Source organism: Sarcophilus harrisii, chromosome 1 (assembly GCF_902635505.1).
Source record: "Sarcophilus harrisii chromosome 1, mSarHar1.11, whole genome shotgun sequence".
Classification (NCBI taxonomy): Eukaryota; Metazoa; Chordata; class Mammalia; order Dasyuromorphia; family Dasyuridae; genus Sarcophilus; species Sarcophilus harrisii.
Genome location: NC_045426.1, coordinates 532,479,169 through 532,500,119, shown reverse-complemented (window position 1 = coordinate 532,500,119; position 20,951 = coordinate 532,479,169). Strand labels below are relative to the sequence as shown.

General features: G+C 34.0%; 1 protein-coding gene across 7 annotated transcripts in view; it reads right to left on the bottom strand.

Moving 5' to 3' along the window:
* Positions 1 to 20,951, bottom strand: part of ATP9B (ATPase phospholipid transporting 9B (putative)) — a 451,952-nt gene that overhangs the window by 308,855 nt on the left and 122,146 nt on the right. For all 7 annotated transcript variants that reach the window (XM_031946730.1, XM_031946732.1, XM_031946731.1 and 4 more), the window contains one exon: positions 16,883 to 16,941. In XM_031946730.1, coding sequence (XP_031802590.1) covers positions 16,883 to 16,941 — 59 coding nt within the window. The remainder of the gene's footprint in view (positions 1 to 16,882; positions 16,942 to 20,951) is intronic.

Sequence of the window (20,951 nt, the reverse complement as noted above, 5' to 3'; positions counted from 1 at the left end):
TCCTTTACAGGGGACTCTTGTGCCACCAGAAGGGAGTTCCCTAAAACTCGCTACCCTTGTGCCAAATTCTGAGGGGTTGCAGGGAAGCTCCATTTGACTCCCTGAACTCCAAACTTGCCACTAGACCTCATGTAACTACCTGACCACCAGAAACCCTAATTTCATTTGGGTACCCCAAATCTAAACCTCATCACTCCATATTATGAGGAAGCATGCTGTTCCAGATAAATTCTGGCTTCAAAGCCAGAAAGACATTGAGTTCAAGTCCCACGTAAGATATATTGTGTGCCCCAGGGCAAGTCACTTATTCTCTTTGTGTAACTCTCTATAGACTATAAATTACAGAGAAGGCACTGCAATGTGGTAAACAACAGTTTTCTTAACTGGAATGCTATGTACCAACCAAATCACAAATCCAGTCCCCATTTACTTGGAGAAAGAAAATTAAGCTAGAGCATAGTTCTTTTGGATCTTACAATTGTGCAGAAGATAAATATATCTGCAAGTATGTAATGCTACATTATAAATATGTAAATAATTGTATTACATTTTAGGATGAAAGCATTAAAAGTATAATGTATATTAAAAGTATAATATACAAAGTATAATGAAAGGCCAAAGGAAGCCAGATATTTTCCAAGTGGTAGGGGGAAATCACTGAAGACTTCATAGAAAAAGATATAATTTTATGTGGGTCTTAAAAAAGGATGGGAAAAATTTCAAAAAGAGATGGGATGGAGTAGGGAAAAGATGAGGGACGCTAAAGTCCCCATTCCTTATAGTTAATTAGCTCGGGAATCAACTTTAAGGGTTCTGGAATTTTGTTAAATCTGCCTTCATAAAACTTGAATATGCACAAATATACACAAGCACACACACCCACAACACCAAATAAATAAACTACTAATAATGTTTTATTATTTCAAAATTGTTACAGGAGCCACCTGCTAGTGGCTGCTGGGAATCTAATTCAGACCAGCAGAATAGATTCCTTCATGTGAGAGGATAATAAGGACACAATGAAACTGAGAGGCAGTTGCATTCTCTGACCTCTCTCCTCTTCCCTCTTGCCTCAGATTTATTTCCTTCCAATTAACAAGCAACATTTGCTTCAGTAAAGGCTGGTTTGCAATTCCTTCAAGTGTGTTAGGCTTTCTAAGAAATGACCCACTCCTTCACACTTAGGCATGGTCCTTAACAATTTCCGTTTTTTTTTGTTTGTTTGTTTTGTTTTGTTTTGTTTTATGGGAACATGATTATGTCCCCATCAATAGCACGGTAAATTTGTGCCCTGGCTGTTAGCTGAGGAATGCAAACAGCACTATCGAAGTCTTTTCTGTCCTATTACTCTGGATGGCTGCAGGGTGAGATGCTATAGCAGGTGTTGGGATCTTGTGAGATGTAATTTGTTCTAACATCATAATATTCCATCATGTAGGCAAACTTTCTGAAAAATAGAGAAGTAGAATTATAGTCAGAGTAGGCATTTTCATAAGTCCCTTATCAGTCCCCTGGCTCAGTCCTTTGATGTGGTGGCCCATTTAATTATCCTGACTGAAAAAGTCTTGGGGAGTCTCTTCTCCCTTTCCTTCCCCACAGGTTACTGAAGGAACTCTCCTGGGAGGATCCTAGTTATGAACAGCTCTTGGGCGCTACGGCTCCTTCTTTGTTTCTTGCATTTCTTGTGCCCCTGTTTGGGTATCATTTGTCACATGAAGGGATCTACTCTGCTTGTCGGAATTAGATCTGCAACATCCACAAGCAAGTGGCTCCCATAACACAAATAATTTATGGGGTATGCCACTAGACAATTGAGGTGGCACAGTAGATTCAAGAACTTTTCAAATCCAATTTAAAATACTAGATATGTGACTCTGTACAAATTACTTAACCTCTATCTACCTTCATTTCCTCATATGTAAAATTATGTTAACAAAAGCACTTATCTCCCAGGGTTGTTCTGAAGACCAAATAACATAGTATTTGTAAGTGAAGCACAGTGTCTCATACATAGAAGATGTTTCAAATTTACAATTTTAAAGATAAAATGACCTGCAATGTTACATTTTTTAAGTTGGTTAACAAGAATACATTTTCTCTTAATTATTCTGGATAATAGGAAATTTGTCCAGAACTTCCCAGGAAATAACTATTGCCTCACATAAGAAATTTAAAATATGATACAGAATCTGTATATCAATATAAGCTGCAAATCCACTGACATAAATCTTGTGATTTATGTGACTTCCTCATGCCTCATGGCTGGGTTCCTGTCTCTTCTTTTCATCTTCTTTTTTTAAAGGTGTAGTCTTCACCTTTGGATTGTGAGCTCCCACAGGGCAAGAACTGTTTTTTACCTTTCTGTGTGGCTCCATACTTAACATGATGCCCGGCACTTATCAGGTACTTAATAATTATTCACTATCTGAGAAAAACTGCAAAAAGATACTGCTTCTATTTTCTGTTTTCAAATTTTGCTTTCCAATGTCTGTTCTCATCACTCAATTGAAACTAGTTCCTCCAAATTTATAAATAATCTCTGAATGGCCATATCCAAGGGCCAATTTTCACTTAGTCCTTCTCTATAGTAAGTATATATTCAATCACTTCTGCTTTGATCAGAGACTCTGAGGGTCTTCCTCTCCCTTATTTATTTATTTGATTTTTTTTTTGGGGGGGGAGGGGGACGGTTAGGGATAAATATGGGACTAGGTGAAAGAACAGAGTCTTAGTTTCAACCACTACCTAGATTTAATCACTTGAATGGGTGCAGCTTCAGTCAGACTGAGATCTGTCGAAGACCTTAGCTTCAAGGCCAAGGTCTCCCACTGCATCCAGGGACATCTCCAGTCATCTTGATTTACATCTGGCCATTGGACCCGGACGGTTCTGGAGGGGAAAGTGAGGCAGGTGACCTTGCATAGCCCTCCCTCACTGAAATCCAATTCACAAGTCATGGCATCCCTTTCCTGTGACTTGGTGCTCTTTGAGAAGGAAGGACAAAGAACACAACAGCAGATAACACCGTTGACCACACTTCTACTCCTGAGCACTCTCCTCTCTGAGTTTTACTCACATAGTTCTTTGTTGACACTCAACCTCCTTCACTGGATCACCACCTACAGCCTGCCCTCAACGTATGAAGTTACTCTAAGTCTCTGGCCTGGCCTTTCTTCTCTCTAAATATTCACTTTCTTAGTGATATTAACTTCCATAGGTTCAAATGACTGCCAAATTTCTGAATCCAATTTTAATCTCTTCTGAGTTCTAGTACACTAAAGCAAATGAGTGCTAGACAGGCATGATGAGCACCCAAATGGATGTTCCAGTCAGGTCAAACTCAACACAGCCAAAAAAAAATTCATCATATTTTCTCAAACCAATCTTTTTTTTTTTTTTTTTTTTTTTTTTTTTAATAACACTCCTACTTTATTCAAGGATCCAAGAGTGCACTGTAGGCAGCTCAAATTGGCTTCTGAGAGTCAAAAGTTAAATTTTGATTGTGAGCACTTACATCTCAAAAATCAACAAGCACTACATATAGGCTTGTTTTATTGTGTTGCTGACTTTTTAGGCTTAAGAGTTATAAAAAAAAATGCTAATATTGCAGATTAATCTTAAAAGTGCATCATGATAGTCACCGGTTTTTATTTTATTTTATGGTGACTAGGAAAATTAATTCACTCTGCTCAAACTCCAACATGGAGAGAATCCAAAATCATTAGAAGGTGGATGCCAACTATGACTAGCTTAAGTCTCAACCCAACCCAAATCCAACGTTTGGTAGTTTGATATACATCACCCTTGTAACTTTACAGGTACAAACTCCCTTCCTTGGTAGCTCTTTCTATTAGAACATAAGCTACTTCAAGAAATGGATTGTTTCACTTTTAAATTTTTATATTCAATGCTAAGCAATTCCTGAAATGTAATAAGTTTTTAAGAAATGCTTTTTTTTTTTCATTTATTTATTTATTCTAATGGGTGGATATAATATGTACAAAAAGAACACAAGCTAATTTAAGGAAATATAAGGAAGTACCCCTGCAGGGGAAAACTTAAAATAAAGGAAGGCATCAATTCCTAATGTGAACTTTTATTTTAATATAGGTATTTTAACTTCCATTCATAATTTTACGCATCTAAACAAATAATTACAAGTTCATTACTATTACTATGAGAGACATAAACATGAAATGTGAAATTAAAAAAAGGAACTAGATTATAAATGTGTCTGTAAAACTATTTACCAAGTATAATTTGAGTCAACTATCTTTACATAGTAAAATCATTGCCACATTAGAATACAAATCAAATAAGCACCACACTAAAAAGGAAAGATAGACTTAGGTTATCATATATAAGAGAATTTTAACCAATCATCACAACAAAGAGGTCAAAAGGGTCCAAAGGAATCAACTGAGGAAACAAAGAGTATCTGATGTTCATGTCAAATGGAAAGAAATGGCAGCTATTAATGACAAGAAAACCTCATTTGAAAGACATAAATGAATATATCATCTCCCAAAACAATGAAAAGAATTCATAAGAAAATTTTATGTCAGTCAACCAATTTAAATTACCTTGGATTAATACTGCATTCAGTAAAACTATCAAGAAGTAAAAATAGAATAGAATGGCCAGTGTTTCTAGAGGAAATTATTTTTACCAATGATGACAGTGGAAACAAAATGTTTAAAGTTTCAATACCTCAGGACCTAAGATGCAATATGAGAACGCATAAATTTTTGAATGTTTGAATTTTGGAATGTTGTGTTCAGTTGAGAACAAGCATATCCTAAATAGAACACTGCTGGAAGAACACCCAGAAAACAAGGATGGTAAAGGCCTAGGGAATATATCATCTAAAGATAATTTGAGGGAACTTCGGATGTTAAAAAAAAAATCAGATGTCATCTGTGACTTCTAACATGTTTTTATTCAGTTGACAATATCTCAGTAATATTTCTACTTCACTTCCAATGTTAGCATTATTTTGGACCTCATTGCCTCCCATTTTGTAATGCTGCAATAATATTCTAATTGATCTTTTTGTCTCCAGTTCCCTTGCAAGACCACTATCCCAAATCTATTTTATACAATATAGAAGTTGCTAATATAAATTTCAGATCATGTCACTCTCCTAAAGAACCCGAGTTCCTAATTTCTTATTAGTATGTTAAATATGAATTCCTCAGTTTTGTATTTTAAAAAAACCCTCCATAATCTGGAAATAATCTATTTCTTTAGCAGTTGGTGGTGAGTTGGATGGAAAATTGGGTCTGGAGTCAGGGAAAGATGAGTTCAAATCTGGATTCAGACACTTGCTAGCTATGTACCAACAACAAATCATTTAATCTCTGTGTGCCTCAGTTTTCTCCATAAAATGGGAATATATCACCTACCTCACATAGTTGTTATGAGGATTTAAGTGAGATAATATTTGTAAAAAGTGCTTAGCATAATGTATGACATATACTAGGCATCATACACTGTAAATATTTATTCCCTTTCCTTCATTTGTTAATAGCAAATACACAGGTTTTTTCAGGTTATCAAGCACTTTTCTCACAAAAACTTTATAAAGTTGACAGAAATAAAATGTGTGCTATTTTATAGCTTAAAAAAGCTGAGATGGAGAGGGGAAAGTGACCTGCTCAATGTCATAATGCAATTAAATAGTATTTGAACCAAAGTTGTTGTTGATACCCTATGTTCTCATTTGGTATCCTAGAATGTGTGCTGTTTTCCAAGAGCCATCATATTTTCCTGAATTGATTCACCCTTAAATATAACTCCCACCATGAAATCTTAAGACATTCTATTCATCTATCAAAAAAAAAAAAAGCATGAAAATCACCTCCTCCAATGAGCTTTCTTAATATTTCCACCCAGTGTGAAGAGATCTCTCTCTCTCTTCTCAGATGATTTATAACCCCTTAGGTACTATCACATACTTCTTTAAATTATACAACATATGTACATATATGTGTACACACATATAAATATAAAATGCATATATGTGTGTATGTGTACACCCATTTCTCACACACACACACACACACACACACACACACACACACTTTATCTTCTTTCTCATACATATCTATATCAGTTACTACTGAGGAATTCTACTTGAAGATAGAAACCATATCAAACTCATGCTCACATCCTTCTCACAAGAAAGAGGATGTTTAATAAATGTTTGTTAAAACACTAAGTATCGGATACAAGCTTAGTTTATCATAGTTTGCGCAGCTAGGTGTTATAGTAGACAGACTGCCAGGCCTGGAGTCAAAAAGACTCCTCTTCTGGAGTTCAAATCTGGCCTCATTCACTTACTAGCTGTGTGACCCTGGGTAAGTCACTTGACTCTGTTTGCCTCAGGTTCTTCATCTGTAAAACAAGCTGGAGAAGGAAATGAGAAACCACTATAATATCTTTGTCAAGAAAACTGCAAACAGGGTCATGAAGAGTCAGTCATGACTGAAATGACTGAAAGACTTGAATAACAACAAACAATCTGCCATCTGTACAGTAAAAGTCACACTTATCTTTCAACATCAATGATATATACATATATCATTGATTTTTTTTTTACCCCACATATTGAAATCTTCAGGGCTGGTAAAAGGAATGAGGATGAATGTTTTAGCACTTTGCTTAAATAAAAAGTCATGTTAAATAGATAACTTGCCTACAAATATTACCTACAACTTTCCCCAATTTATCTGGCAACTCTTAGAACCTGATTAAAATTTAAAATATGTAACATTTGCATGTTACCTTATGTAATGGGCTGAGGCTTGAGTTGATGCACTGAGGTCCCAATCACGTGAGGCTATAGTAATTGGACTATACTCTATTAATATACATGCTTGGAAAAAGAATGGCCCCCACCCACTCTCTGTGCAAGTCCTGATGTGTTGTATAGGAAATGACGATTTTGGTGTGTGGAGGCAGAGAGACAGGAAGAGAGGCTGGGAGAAATTGGGCCTGGGTTCTATTCTGCTAGCTGCTGGTCTCATGGCTTGTGGTGGAGCTAGCTTCTTGACTCAGCTGCACACATTGCTACTGCCGATTCTCTCCCATCTCCGATCTTTCTTCACTGAGAATAAAGATTGCCAATTTTCCCCTAGCCTGAATTCCTGACTCCGGCTGATTTTAAAATACGCGGTCATCACAACCTGGAATAACGGATTTCTAATGCTACCGCCCACAGTTGGGCCCTCACTTTCTCCCATCCAAAGTTAATTTAATCACTGCAAAATTTCTGCAATAGAACCTTATTAGTATAGAACAGGCAGGCTTCTGCTAATGATACATTACAGAATATATTTTTATCATCACACTAAGGACTAAAAGATAAAGCATATAAAAAGAATATAACTAAAGCTATTTGTTGACTATTTTTAAAGTATCTGATTGAGGAATTCAAAATGTCTCATAAAATATTTTTTCCAAAATAAGTCTCTTAAGGAAGAGTATAAAAACATGCTCATTAAATGTCACACTACTATCATGGAAGAGATCAAGAGTAGAGTCTAAGGGAAAAAATGGTTCTCTACAGATGGTAAAGCAATTCATGTGTTATCATTTAATGATAATATTCAATTTATAATATCTGGGAAAAAAAATTTAATACATAAAAAATGCCCGTCGTCCATAGTATGGTATATGTATATGTATTATAATCAAGAAATATTAGTTACACACATAAAGCCAGGTAAGGAAGTTTAATTTAAGGAAAACACAGTCAGACAGACACAGGCATGAAAAAGTCTTGTCAATTATCTTTGAACAGAAGTAGGATAGGAAATGGTTCTCTTTTTACTTCCCTTTTCATTTTTAGGACCGAGCATTAAACCTGACAATAAATCTTTTTCATCATTTCCATCAGGAGGTCAACATATTCTTTTCTTCTTCACTTAATACAGTCAGGAATATCTTAGTACAGTTATCTGTAGAGGGCCACAGATAGTGGGGTAACTCTGGATAAGGTATAAGACCCTCAGGGTCCCACAGAGAATCTGCTAACAATGTCTGGTTTGGCTCTCCATCTCCCCCTAAAGGCTCTCGGCTTTCTTGAGAAGTCAGGGGGTAGTGACAACCTGTGTTGTGATTGAAGCAGAGTGATACCAGGTGGAAGAGTGATAAAATAACATGTGGTGCCACATGCATGGTATGTACTTAGCATATGCGCAGTGTTGCTTTGGTTATATAAGGATATGAGGGTTATATAAGGATATGGAATAAAATTCCATTACTTAGAATAAACAGACTCCATATTTCCACCATACTTGGAAGTCTCCCCTCATCGATCCTCCACTAAGAGGGTATGTTTTTTCACCCCAACTTGGGGGATCTAGAAAGCACACAACATCCTAGCGTGGGGGCTCTAGAAAGCATAGTACGTTTTCTCAACCCAACTTGGGGGCTCTAGAAAACAGGAACAACAATTTACCTTAAAAGAAAGATGGGGGTGAGATGAAAGAATTAGGGAGAAACAAGTTAAATTGGAGAGATAACTTTGCTTTGAGTGTAGTGATTAAAATGAAGTTTCTTGAATCAAGAGATACAACACACTAGGCCACTTTCGGCCTATGTATAATTACATATAAACACACACACACACACACACACACACACGTGTGTTAAGTGAACAGTTAAGTTGGAACTAGAGTTGAAAAGAAGAGAGAGCAGGATTGATTGCCTTTGGGAAATTACCACAGTTTTTTTAGTTAGCCCAAACTGGTTCCAGAAAGAAAGGTTCTTTTAATATCAATATTTTTCAAGTTATGTGGTATAGCTGTTAGTTATAGGAAACTACTTTTTAAAGGGTTAAAGTTGAGGAATAACCAAAATCTACTGGAAAGACACATAGTGAATGTAGCAGACTGCAAAAACATTACTTTTTTTAATAAAGGATTTATGTAGGAAAAACATAAAAAATATATGAATACAATGAAAAATAGACTAGACACACAGTTAAAACAGAATTGATTTATAGCCTAAAATGATGATCTAACATACATGCAACATCAAAAGAAAACAAAATCCCACAACATCCCTTTCTTTGCATTCACATAATTGCCATCCTAATTCTGTCCTTCATCAACTCTTGCCTGATCAATAGCCTCCTCCCTGGTGTCTATGCTTCTAGTTTCTCCTCAATCCAAAGCACTCTCCATTCATTTGTCAAGAGATCTTTTCAAAGTTCAGGTCTGACCATGTAAAATGGTCTGAATGTAAATGGACTGAACTCCAATGAATCTCCATTAATCAATCATTCAAAAAGAACTTAAGTACCTACCTAACTTATGCTAGAAGTTGTAGAGAGAATAGAAATGCAAAAATAAAACTATACCTAACCTCAAAGAAATTTCATTTTAATAAAGGAGACAATGTGTGTATCTATAGGTACATACAAAGCACATACAGAGTACATGAGAGATAATCTTGGAGAAGAAAGATAGGAAGGTACTAGCATAGCAGCTTCATGGACCAGGTGGTACATGAGCAAGGTCTTGAAGAATTCCATAAGATGAAAGAGAGAAGGGAAACTATAGCAGCAAGTGGGGCCAGCTAGGACAAAAAACAGAAAAGAAGCAGGATATGGAGGATTATCTACTACAAGCTACAAGATCAATAAAATTGGAGGAGGTGGAGCTAAGATGAGGGAGAACTCATACACAACTTTCTAAGCTCCTCTCATACCCTCAAGACCAACTATTAAATTCAGCCTCAAAAATAGAACTTGACTGCTAAAATTCAAGAAGATTAGAAGCACACAATTTACCAGCCGAAAATAATCTGGAAGATCCCCAGAGCAGGTTTGTCCTGAGGGGCCAGGAACAGACCAGCGGGCAGGTAAATAGGAGACATTAGAGTCCTGAGCAGACCAGGGATGGAGGTGATCTCTGTGACTAGAGAAGTTATAGAGAGGACTCTGCTATAGGCTAACTGCTCTGCCTTGATTACAAAGCAATACACTGGCAGAGAAATTAAAGCCTAAAACAGAGGGTGCTCTAAAAATCGCCAGAACCTAACAAGATCTGACTGTAATCACCCAAAACCGGAAGGGATGCAGGCAGACCTGTAACAGCCCTGCAGCCACATCCTGCAATAAGGAGCTTTTGCTGGGGCAGTTACAAATCTGCACAGCAGGGGGGCACAGCCCGGGGCAGCCTCTAATCTGCACAGTGGGAGGCTCGGCCTGGGGTAATAGGTCCCTGCAGGGCTATTTGCTGCTCAGCCACTAATACCCACAGCCCCAGGGCAGTCGTTAACCCCCACAGAAGGGTTCTTTGCAGGGCACTTTCCCAGCTCAGCCCTGCAGGCTTGAGTTATGTAAGGAGGGAACTCTTTCCCAGAGCACTCCAGTACCTCCCTGATCTTTGTTACCCGTTGGTGGGACAGCTACCCATCCATATACCTATCACTGTTCTGCAGAGGAAGCTGGTAACCTCCTGGCCCTGAAGGAAGAACCTACAGACTTTTAAAAATGAGTAAAAACCAAAAAGGCGATCGATAGCTTCTATACAGAAAGAGAGCCGCTTTTCAATCCCAAGGAGACTAACAGCAGACAGTCTCCAGACAACTGTTGGTCCCCAACACAGGAGAACTGTGGTTCTCCTAGAAGAGACTATTGAAAACCTTAAAAGAGAACTAGAAGAAAAATGGGGAAAGGAAAGAGAAGCTATGCAAGAGAGCAACAACTTCCTGAAATGTGAATTGGAAAAGGTAAAAAAAACTCCCAAGAAGTGCAGGGAAACAGAATTTGTGAATTGGAAAAAGAAAATAACTCACTAAAAAAAAAAAAAAAAAAAATAGTGAAATGGAAAAAATTCCATAGAGCAAAACAACACATTTAAAAACTCAATTGGACACATACAAAAAGAAGTTAAAAAAAAAGCTAATGAAGAAAATAACTCCCTAAAAATCAGAACTGAATAGAAATGACTGATTCATTGAGACATGAAGAATCAGTCAAGCAAAACCAAAAAAAATGAAAAACTAGAAAAGGATGTTAAATATTTATTTGGGAAAACAACAGACCTGAAAAATAGGTCTAGGAGAGATAACTTGAGGATCATTGGACTTCCCAAAAATAATGATGAAAAAAAGATATGATGAAAAAGAAAAGATGTTCCTATTTTCCAGGAAATCATCAAAGAGAACTGCCCAGAAGTAATAGAATCAGAAAGTTAAATCGGCATTGAAAGAATTCATCAAACATTTTCTGAAAAAGACCCTAACATAAAAACTCCAAGGAATACTTCGGCCAAACTTCAGAAGTATCAGACTAAGGAAAAACTATTACAAGCAGTCAGGAAAAAAACAATTTAAATACCAAGGTGCCACAATAAGGGTCACTCAAGATCTGGCTGCCTCAACTTTAAAGGATCGAAGGGCCTGGAATCTGATATTCCGAAAGGCAAAAGAACTTGGGATGCAGCCAAGAATAAACTACCCACCGAAGTTGAGCATTTTCTTCTATGGAAGAAGGTGGACATTTAATGAAACAGAGGAATTCCATCTGTTTCTAAGGAAAAAACCAGATCTAAACAAAAAATCTGATCTCCAACCATAGAACTCAAGAGAAGCAGAAAAAAGTAAGAGGAACTCTTGAGAACTGTATTGTGGATATACATAAAGATCACATGTATAATTTGATTTTACTGATATAACATTTAAAAAAGGGAAGTATAAATGAAAGGGGATAGTGTCAGAAAAAGGGGAAAGGGGAGATAAAAAGAGGGAAACTACATCTCACGATGAGGCAAAGGAAACCTATCGTATCTGGGTGAACTTAGAGGGGGGAACATAGTGTGAATCTTATTCTCATCAGAGTTGGCTCAAAGAGGCAATAATTGACATATTTGTTTTACAGAGAATCTTCTCTCACCTCATTAAAAAGTGGGAGAGGAAAAAGGGATAGGGAAGAAGAGTACAAGAAAGGGGAAGGGATTCAAAGGGAGGTAGGAGGGATCCTAAAGAGGGAGAGCTGCATGACACAAGTGGGACCCATAAGTTTAATATCAGGGAAGGGGGGAAAGGGAGGCAAGAAAAAGAAAAGCATAATCTGGGGATATTATGACGGCAGGAATTATGACGGCCCACTTCAACAATGAGATGAACCAAATCAGTTCCAATAGAGCAGTAATAAACTGAAGCAGCTACACCCAGGGAAAGAACTCTGGGAGATGACTATGAACCACTACATAGAATTCCCAATCCCTCTATTTTTGTCTGCCTGCATTTTTTATTTCCATCACAGGCTAATTGTACACTATTTCAAAGTCTGACTCTTTATACAGCAAAATAACTATTTGGATATATATGCATATATTATATTTAATTTATACTTTAACATATTTAACAGGTATTGGTCAACCTGCCATCTGGGAGAAAGAATGGGGGAAGCAGGGAAAAAGTTGGAACAAAAGGATTTGCAACTGTCAATGCTGAAAAATTACCTATGCATATATTTGTAAATAAAAAGGTATAATTAAAAAAAAAAAGAAATGCAAATAAAAACAACTATGAGATACTGCCTCAAAAAAGAAAAATAACATTGGGCTATAGAGTGATAAGAAGGAAATATATGATTAATAATGCTATAAAGATAGAATGAGGCTAGTTGTGAAAAGCTTTAAATGCTCAACAGTGGAGTTTATACTTAATCCTCGAGGGAAAAGGGAGGCAAGAAAAATTTCTGAACTTGCAGATGACATGGTTGATATATTTTTTAGGAAATCACTTTGGCAGCTGTGTAGAAGATGGATTAGAGAAGGAAAAGATGAAGCTAAGAAAGCAATTAGACTACTATTGAAATCATTTAAATGTGAACTGATAAGGCTGAAATTACCAGGGTGGCTGTGTGAATAAGGAAAAGAGATGCTTGAGAACTGTTAAGGAGACAGAAATGACAAGATCTGACAAGTGACTGGATATGTGGAGTGAGTAAAGAAAGAATATAGGAGTGACATTAAGGTTCCAATCCAAGATGACTGAAAAAATGTTACAAACAGAAATATAAGCTAATCTGTTTGTCATTTATAATCTTCTTATAATCTGACCCCATCCTAGCTTTAGGACCTTCTTACACATTATTGCCTTCCCAGCATTATAGTTACATTCAAATATTTCAAGAAACGTCATATAGAGAAGGGAATATTCTTCTAGATTTATTTATTCTGTATAGTTCTAAAGGCAGAATTAGTATCAAAATTAAGATAGGAAAAATACAGCAGATTTGAGTTCAGTCCGGAAATTTTTAAAAATTGTAAATATAAAGAGATAAAAATTTCTCACAATGTTATGTACATCTTTGCACTGATTATAGTATATTCTAAAATATAGATAATTGTAACTATTTTTATTATATGGTTAAATTCACAAGAAATTAAACCTATCACATTCATTCTCTTATTCCCATAATTTGGCAAAATGTCTTAAACGTAGGAGGTGTTTAATAAATGTTGAAAATTTTTAACTGAGTTAAATTACAGTTATACAAAATTTAATTGGATTACTTCATAAGATTGTGAATTGTCTACACAGAAAGGGAGGTGAATTAGATGAATACTAATGCTCTGTCCAATTTTAAAAACCATTGACAAAATCAGGTAATGCATTGTCTTCCCTTCATGTGCCATCACCCAATTCAATTATATCTACCATTATAATATTTACCACTTTATTTGCTGTTTTATTATGGTTAATGGTGCCTCCTCAACCAGATTATAAATTGTTTAAAAAGTAAGGACAGATCTTTTTATATTTTTATGTAACTAAATAGTACTATACAACCCACACAGAATAGACAAGAGTACATGGTGACTAACAGAGCACATATAATTTCAAAACTGGAAAAGAATATTTTTCCTAGTTTTGTACAAATAATCACACTCAAGGAAAATTTTGCCTTGCCCTTAAGACAAAGAAGCTCTTCTACCAGCAATTTTTCATACACAGATTACATATATTTTAATACTGATCATAAAGTATTAAATCATATATTAAAGCATTATTCCTCATCTTAGAGAGTAATTTTAAAGAGTTCTATACTTAAAAAAAAATAATAAATGTACCTGAAACATATTACTGATCAATTAAAAGGCTAATTTTTAAATTCTAAGTGATTATACTTAAAATGCACAACAGTTGCCAGCTAGCTCTCTAAAACAAGATCAACTCTAGTATTTTGCCCATCAAATATTTATATGCAGAAAAAAAATGGCACTTTTTTATGTCCTTCAATGAAAGAAAAATAATTAGAAGACTTATAGATTCTTAGATTCTTACAGATTCACAGATTCTTAAATGGGAAACTTGTCCCTTAGAAATTCTAATATGATTCAAGATAAAAGTCAAGAGAAATTTCAATTTAAACATGCTAGTGAGTATCTATAAAGTGAAGTTTCATTGAAAAACTATGAATTAGATTACTTCTTGCTGGAATCTTTTTTCAATCACAGGATAAGAACTCTACATTTTATCTTTGAATATATAATTTTAAAGTAATAAAATCTGACTTAAATCTGACATTGGAAAATTCCACAGATGAACACAGTGCTTTTGGAGGAAGCAGCAATATAAAATTTATAACCCTAGTACATGTGAAGGATAAACTAATTACATCTAAAAAGTCAGTTTTGAAGCATTATGATGAAATCTGCATAAATGTTTGTTTCCATTGATCTTCATCTTTGTTAAGAAGGACCTCAAGCTACTCACCAGGCCACACAAATGATTTTGGAGACATAAATCTGTCAAATCTAAATCAGAGCTGCTGTAGCTACTAAGTATGCTTATTTTCCTTAATATTATAAACAGATCACTTTTAGTAACACATTTTGTTCTGTTCTGTTTTTCAATACATGAGAACAAAAAAAGGGGGACAGAGGAATAGAGTACATAAGTAAACTATTAAAAAAAAATCTGAAGGGACAAACAACAAGAATACAAACACAAAGAAACACACAAACAAACATACTCTGCACACATGGGAGAATCAAGTAAAAAAAAAAAAAAAATCAGGCTAATTTGAATTGAGTGATTGACCCCAAAGCTTAATAAAAATGGCATGAGTAACGACAGACAAAGGCTAAGTAGATATATGAAAATAAAGCATGGGTGAGAGAATGTGTATTTAATAGGAATTAACATTTATAAAATGCTTTAAAATGTGCAATGTCCTTTATACATATAATTTTATTAAGTCTCACAATAACTCTGTGAGTTAGGTATTACAAAAAAAGAACCTGAGCAACAGAAATTAAGTAATTTTATTATGGTCTCAAAATTGATAACTGTCAGAAGTAAAATTTGAACCTAGTTTTTAATTAGAGAGAAAATACAGAATGGGGAAGGCAGGGGAGAGGTAAAAAGAACTTTTCAAAATTTAAAATTTAACAAAGAACAATTTTTTATTGCATAAAGAAAAATACTAAAAAGACTTCAGTTATACAAGTTGTTTACTAAGTATGTGCCATGACCATAATGAGGATAAGGTAATTAATTAGCACTTTATTATCTAATCCAGCTCCTTTTAGCTTTGCCTAACTCAACTCCTACTCTCTAGATAGGGAATTTCAATGTACAAGTTTATATTCTTTCAAATATAAGATAAAGGAAATTCAAATAGTAATGAGGTAATCTTAACATCTCAACATACAAAGACAATAATAAGTATGTGTTATTTATTGCTCTATTCTAAATTTTATTAACAAAAAAATGAGAGATGTGACCATATTTGGTAGATTCCACTGGGGTACCACTCCAGAATTAATTACTCCCTGACTCTCTTTTTTAGCAAAATCTATGATTTCATTAAGTGTTTCCTGCATGGGGCAGAGCAGCAAAGCTTTTTCTATAGCTAGAGAACCTTTGTAGCCCAAGGTCACACAATAACTGTTAGAAGTGGGACTTGAAACAAGGTCTTTCTGATTTGGGGGCCAGTGGTATAGTAAATCCACACAATATCATTCAGTTTATCAGTTATTTTCATAATACTTTTGTGAGGTAAACAAAGCACAGATAACTTCAACTTGAGAAAACAGAGATACTAACAGATTAAGTGATTTCCTCAAGGTCATAGCCTGTTAACAGATCTTATCTATGATTTCAATCTTCTGTAATTCAGACTACAATTCCTTTCCCCTTATGCAAAAGGGGAACAAACAGAAATGGCCAAGTTTTACATGGAGGAGTAACTTAAAAATGTGCCAACAATTTGTAATTTTTTTATTACATACTTAACAAATGCAAAGAGATGACCTGCATAAAATCTCTATTGCAGACAGCAACAAACTATTGAACTTCCCTCAGAATTTTCTTCCTTTTTACCCTTTCCTCATAGCATACATTTTTCTTTTCAGTTTCTAATGTTAAAAGTAACATTCTATTCTGGTGTTAATGCCTTCCTTCTCTTTCTCTTCTCTCACAAAGCAATGAAATTGTAGAAATTAAAACCTTCTGATGTCCTCAAAAAATTTAACAGGCCATTTTTCTTTATAAAGATAAAGTTTTAAATGTGAAGATAGAAATACCAGGGAAAGAAAGCCTCTCTGAAAGTGCTATCTGAAACATACAGACTCTACTCTAAATTTAAATGGATTTGATGAATCTGATAATGGAAAATTAACTCAGATTTCTAAATCAAATTAGACTACAGCTTAAACTACATAATTTAAAACCCATTTAATATAGATAACCAACAAAAATCTAAATTTCTGTACATTATATACAAGGTTGTATAAAATATTTAATTAAAATTCATATTCCAAACAAATTCAATGTAAAAATAAAATCTGCAAACAGTCCATATTGTAAATAGGTATGTTTATAATCTATAATATATTAAAAATTCATCAACCTTTTCCACTATGATGAGGTCTCCAACTTGTATGTCTGAACTCTTAACTTGCACTTTACCTTAAAAAAAAGAAGAAGTATAATCAACGTAGGCAAACATCAGTACACCAGAGTTCAAATTTTAATTGAAAAATAATTATTAGGGAAATAATTTTTTGAAAAATGTTAAATCACTTCAGAAATATCTCCTTAGATATACCTCCAAAAGAAATTCATTTCAGAAAATCAATCACTGACAGTTGCTTATTTGAATAAATCAATTACTACACAGAAGTTAATAGGCATAACAACAAATATAAAAAACAGTAGTAAATTCCTGATGTTTATCAAAAACATTAAATGTTCTATTATAGATTATCAGTTCAATTTTCATTACTCTAAATCAATGACTAGTCAATGATTAAAAAAACATATAAAATGACTGCTCAATAGACAATATGAAATAGTTGATGTTATATTAGTGAGAGGATATAAATATCACCAATATCAATATTTCAAGTGGCATTAATTAGTATCATAACTGAGAATCATCAGAAAGTCCAAGAAGGAAACATCTGCCCAAAAAAAATCTATACATTAATCCATCATGGGCCTTTAAAGTCATAATATAAAGAGGGAAAATTTTAACAAAGTATAAACTTCACTTTTAAAATAAAGACAAATGTCCTGAAATAACTGGATAGTAAGCAAAAGAAATAGTATAGTAAAACTCAACAAAAACTGAATGGTATTATTTCATTCCTACCTTATATCTAACAGATATTAATTCATCTTCTATTTTTTGTTTCCCTCTAAATTATGCCACTTCAGAATCATAGAAAAGCAGGATGTTTGACACCTACATTTTGAACTTAAACTTGAAAAAAAAAAAAAAAAACAAGCTACATAGAATAGTTTGTAGTTCCACCTACAATATTATTTTTCTTATTTTATTATGTGTAGAGAAATGTTTATCTCATTTAGAGTTTAGGTAAAGGCAAAGAATTTGAAAAATTCAAAGTAAACTACTTTCCTTCAAATTCTATTCTTGAATAGAATTCAAATTTCCAGACTAACTTCATCTATTTAATTCCTTAAAATAGTCTAATCCTCCAAAACATTCTCTACTACTTTTACATGGATTTGGATAATTGCACATTTTTAGTTTTATATGACAGTTTGGAGCAAAAGAAATCCTAAAAATTACTCAAAAATTTCAATGAACTAAGTTATACTTACCATTGAAATACATGTTTTTATGTAGATGGTCATGGGTTATTTAGATAATGCTTGTTAGACTAAGAAAAACAATAGATAAAAAATACTAACAATCGACTTGTAATATATGTCATATGAAAGGCCAAATAACAACACTAAAAAGAAAAAGTAAAAGATGTGAATATGAATTAACCTCTTAATACATATTTTCACTTAAAATCAATGAAGTAGATAAGTTGTTTTGGAATACTGACATTTTTGTCCTATTTACCTGCTACTTCCTTCTTGGGATAAGAAGGTGTTCAGCTAGAAAGGACTATTAGATAGAAATCATATAATTCAATCCCTTCATTTTAGAAAGAAACTAAGGCCTAGAAAGGTAAAGTTATTTATCCAAGATAAGAGATGGTAAATAGAAAAGTGTAGATTTAAATCCTATGCTATGACTTCATATCCAGTTTAATTCTACATTTATTAAGAACTTACTTTATGTAAGGCATTAAGTTATGCAAAAAGTCTTTCATTAAAAAGGATGGCTCACTAAGAAAGCAGAGAGGAAGGAATACAGGGGGAAAAATCTAAGTGATGAAAAACAAATATATGTTTTGTTTTTATAATAAAATAAAATTATAGCTCTCAATCTAAAATTAGCAACTTCCCCTCAAGAAGCTAACATTTCCTAAAGGACATACAAAGATAAATAAAAACAATAGTGACAAAGTAAATAAAAAATAATTTCAGAGTCTATGGAATAAGGGGACTAAACTTTGAAAGAAAAGTTCTCTTGTTAAAAGTGTACTTAAACTAAGTCCTGAGGGGAGCTAAATATTCCAAAAAGAAGTAGTAAAAAGTGGAAGAGCATCTCAGGCACTGTTCAATGACACTGTTACCACCTACAAGGAAAAGCAAGGAGTCTATTTAGGCTGTAATAGAATTTATAGGGTAGTACGATGCAATCAGTTTGGAAAGATAAATTGAAGCCAGAATATAAATGGCTTTAAATGTCAGCTGAATTTGTATTTTATCTTAGCATTAACAGGGAACATTGAAGTTCTTTGAATGACATGGTTAAAACTGTGCTTTAGGAATATCACTTAGGTCTGTAAAGAACAGTTGTAGAAGGCAGAGAATAATAGAGGTATGGAAACCACTTGGAAAGTAACTACAAAAATCAAGGTTAAAATGTAATAAAGCACTGAGATATGTGAGAGAGGCTAAAGATTCATTTTGAAATCAGAATAAATAAGATTTGGCAACTGATGAAATATTAAAGACATGTGAGAGCCAGGAGTTGAGAATCCTTCCAAGCTAATGAACTTAAGTGATTTGAAAGATGATTTTTTTCTTTAATATTTTAAGGAAGTAAGGGAAAGAGATGGTTTCATGAAAAAGAAAAAACCTAGATGGCACAATAGATAGTACACTAGGCCCAGAACCAGGAAGAGCTAAATTTAAATTCTACCCAAGACACTTTCTACTGTATGACTCTGGGCAAATCACTTAAAGTATCACCTTAATTTCTTCACCTGTAAAAAAAAAAGGTATAATATCACCTACTTCTAGAGTTGTTATGAGGATCAACTTAGGTAATATTTGTAAATAGCTTAGTAGACTATCTGGCACAGGATATCCATTTAATAAAAACCTGAAATTCCTTTCCTACCACTTTCCCCTTTTGGACTTAGGGACTGTAATGACGTGACTATGACTAACCACTAGAGGGCTGATAATTTAGAATTAAAGTTCATGAAAGAGATTAAAGTTTGATAGACCATTAATATCATGCGTGAATCCACAAGAGGCTGCAATTACCAAAAGTAAAAAAAGAAAGAGAATGGAGTCCAGAACAGAGTCCTGAAGTATATCTAAATCCATCTTTCAGTTCTTTCCTTTCATTCCCTCCTCTATCCTTTGCAGTATAATTTTCTATAATAAGCCTATTTTCTCTTGAAAATTACCAATGATTTCTATATTGCCAAAAATGGTCTTTTCTCAATTTTAATCCTTTTTGAACCTACTTGATATGGATCTGATACTCAAAAAAGAGATAATAAACAAAACTAAATACCAAGAGTCATTCCTCAGTGCACAAATTGTTAAAATATGGCCTTTTCTCAGAAAAAATGGTAACTGTTATCCATAACAAAGATCCTTCTAAATCACAAATAATAGAAATGTAAATCTGAGGTTTGACCTGACACTCAGAAAATTAGCAAAAATAAAAAGAGAGAGAGAGAGAGAGAGAGAGGAAGACAAAGTTGGAAATAATTAATGTTGGAGAGACTGAGCAAAGATAGGTACACAACTATAATGTGAGTGGAGTTGTAAATTAATCCAGTCATTCTGGAAAGTAAATTGGAATTATGCTGAAAATGGGTCCTTTGATCCAGAGATCCCTTTGCTATTCATATATCCCAAGGAGATCAAAGACAAAAAAAAAAAAAAAAAGATCCCATATATTTTCTTAGGAACAACCATTTTTTGTTAGCAAATAACAAACAAGATATCTATAAAACCTATATGGTTAAACAAGCTATAATACTTGAATGTAATAGAATATTATTGAACCACAAGAATTGAGTATGTCAATTGACTCAGAATAAACAAACAGAACTAGGAAAATGCTAACTGTTTCTATAAGAACATTAAAGAGAAGATCAAAACACAAAAACTAAGGCAGTATAATTATAACAAGGTTGGCTCCCACAGACAAGTTGAGAAAATGTGCTTCTCTCCTTTCTTCAAAGAACTGAAGATGAAATAAGGTATATATTTAACTATATATATAAAATTTAAGTCTCAATTAAATTCCCTCTTCTACAGAAGACCTTTACCAACCCTTCTAATTGTAGTGCTTTTTTTCTCTTATTTCC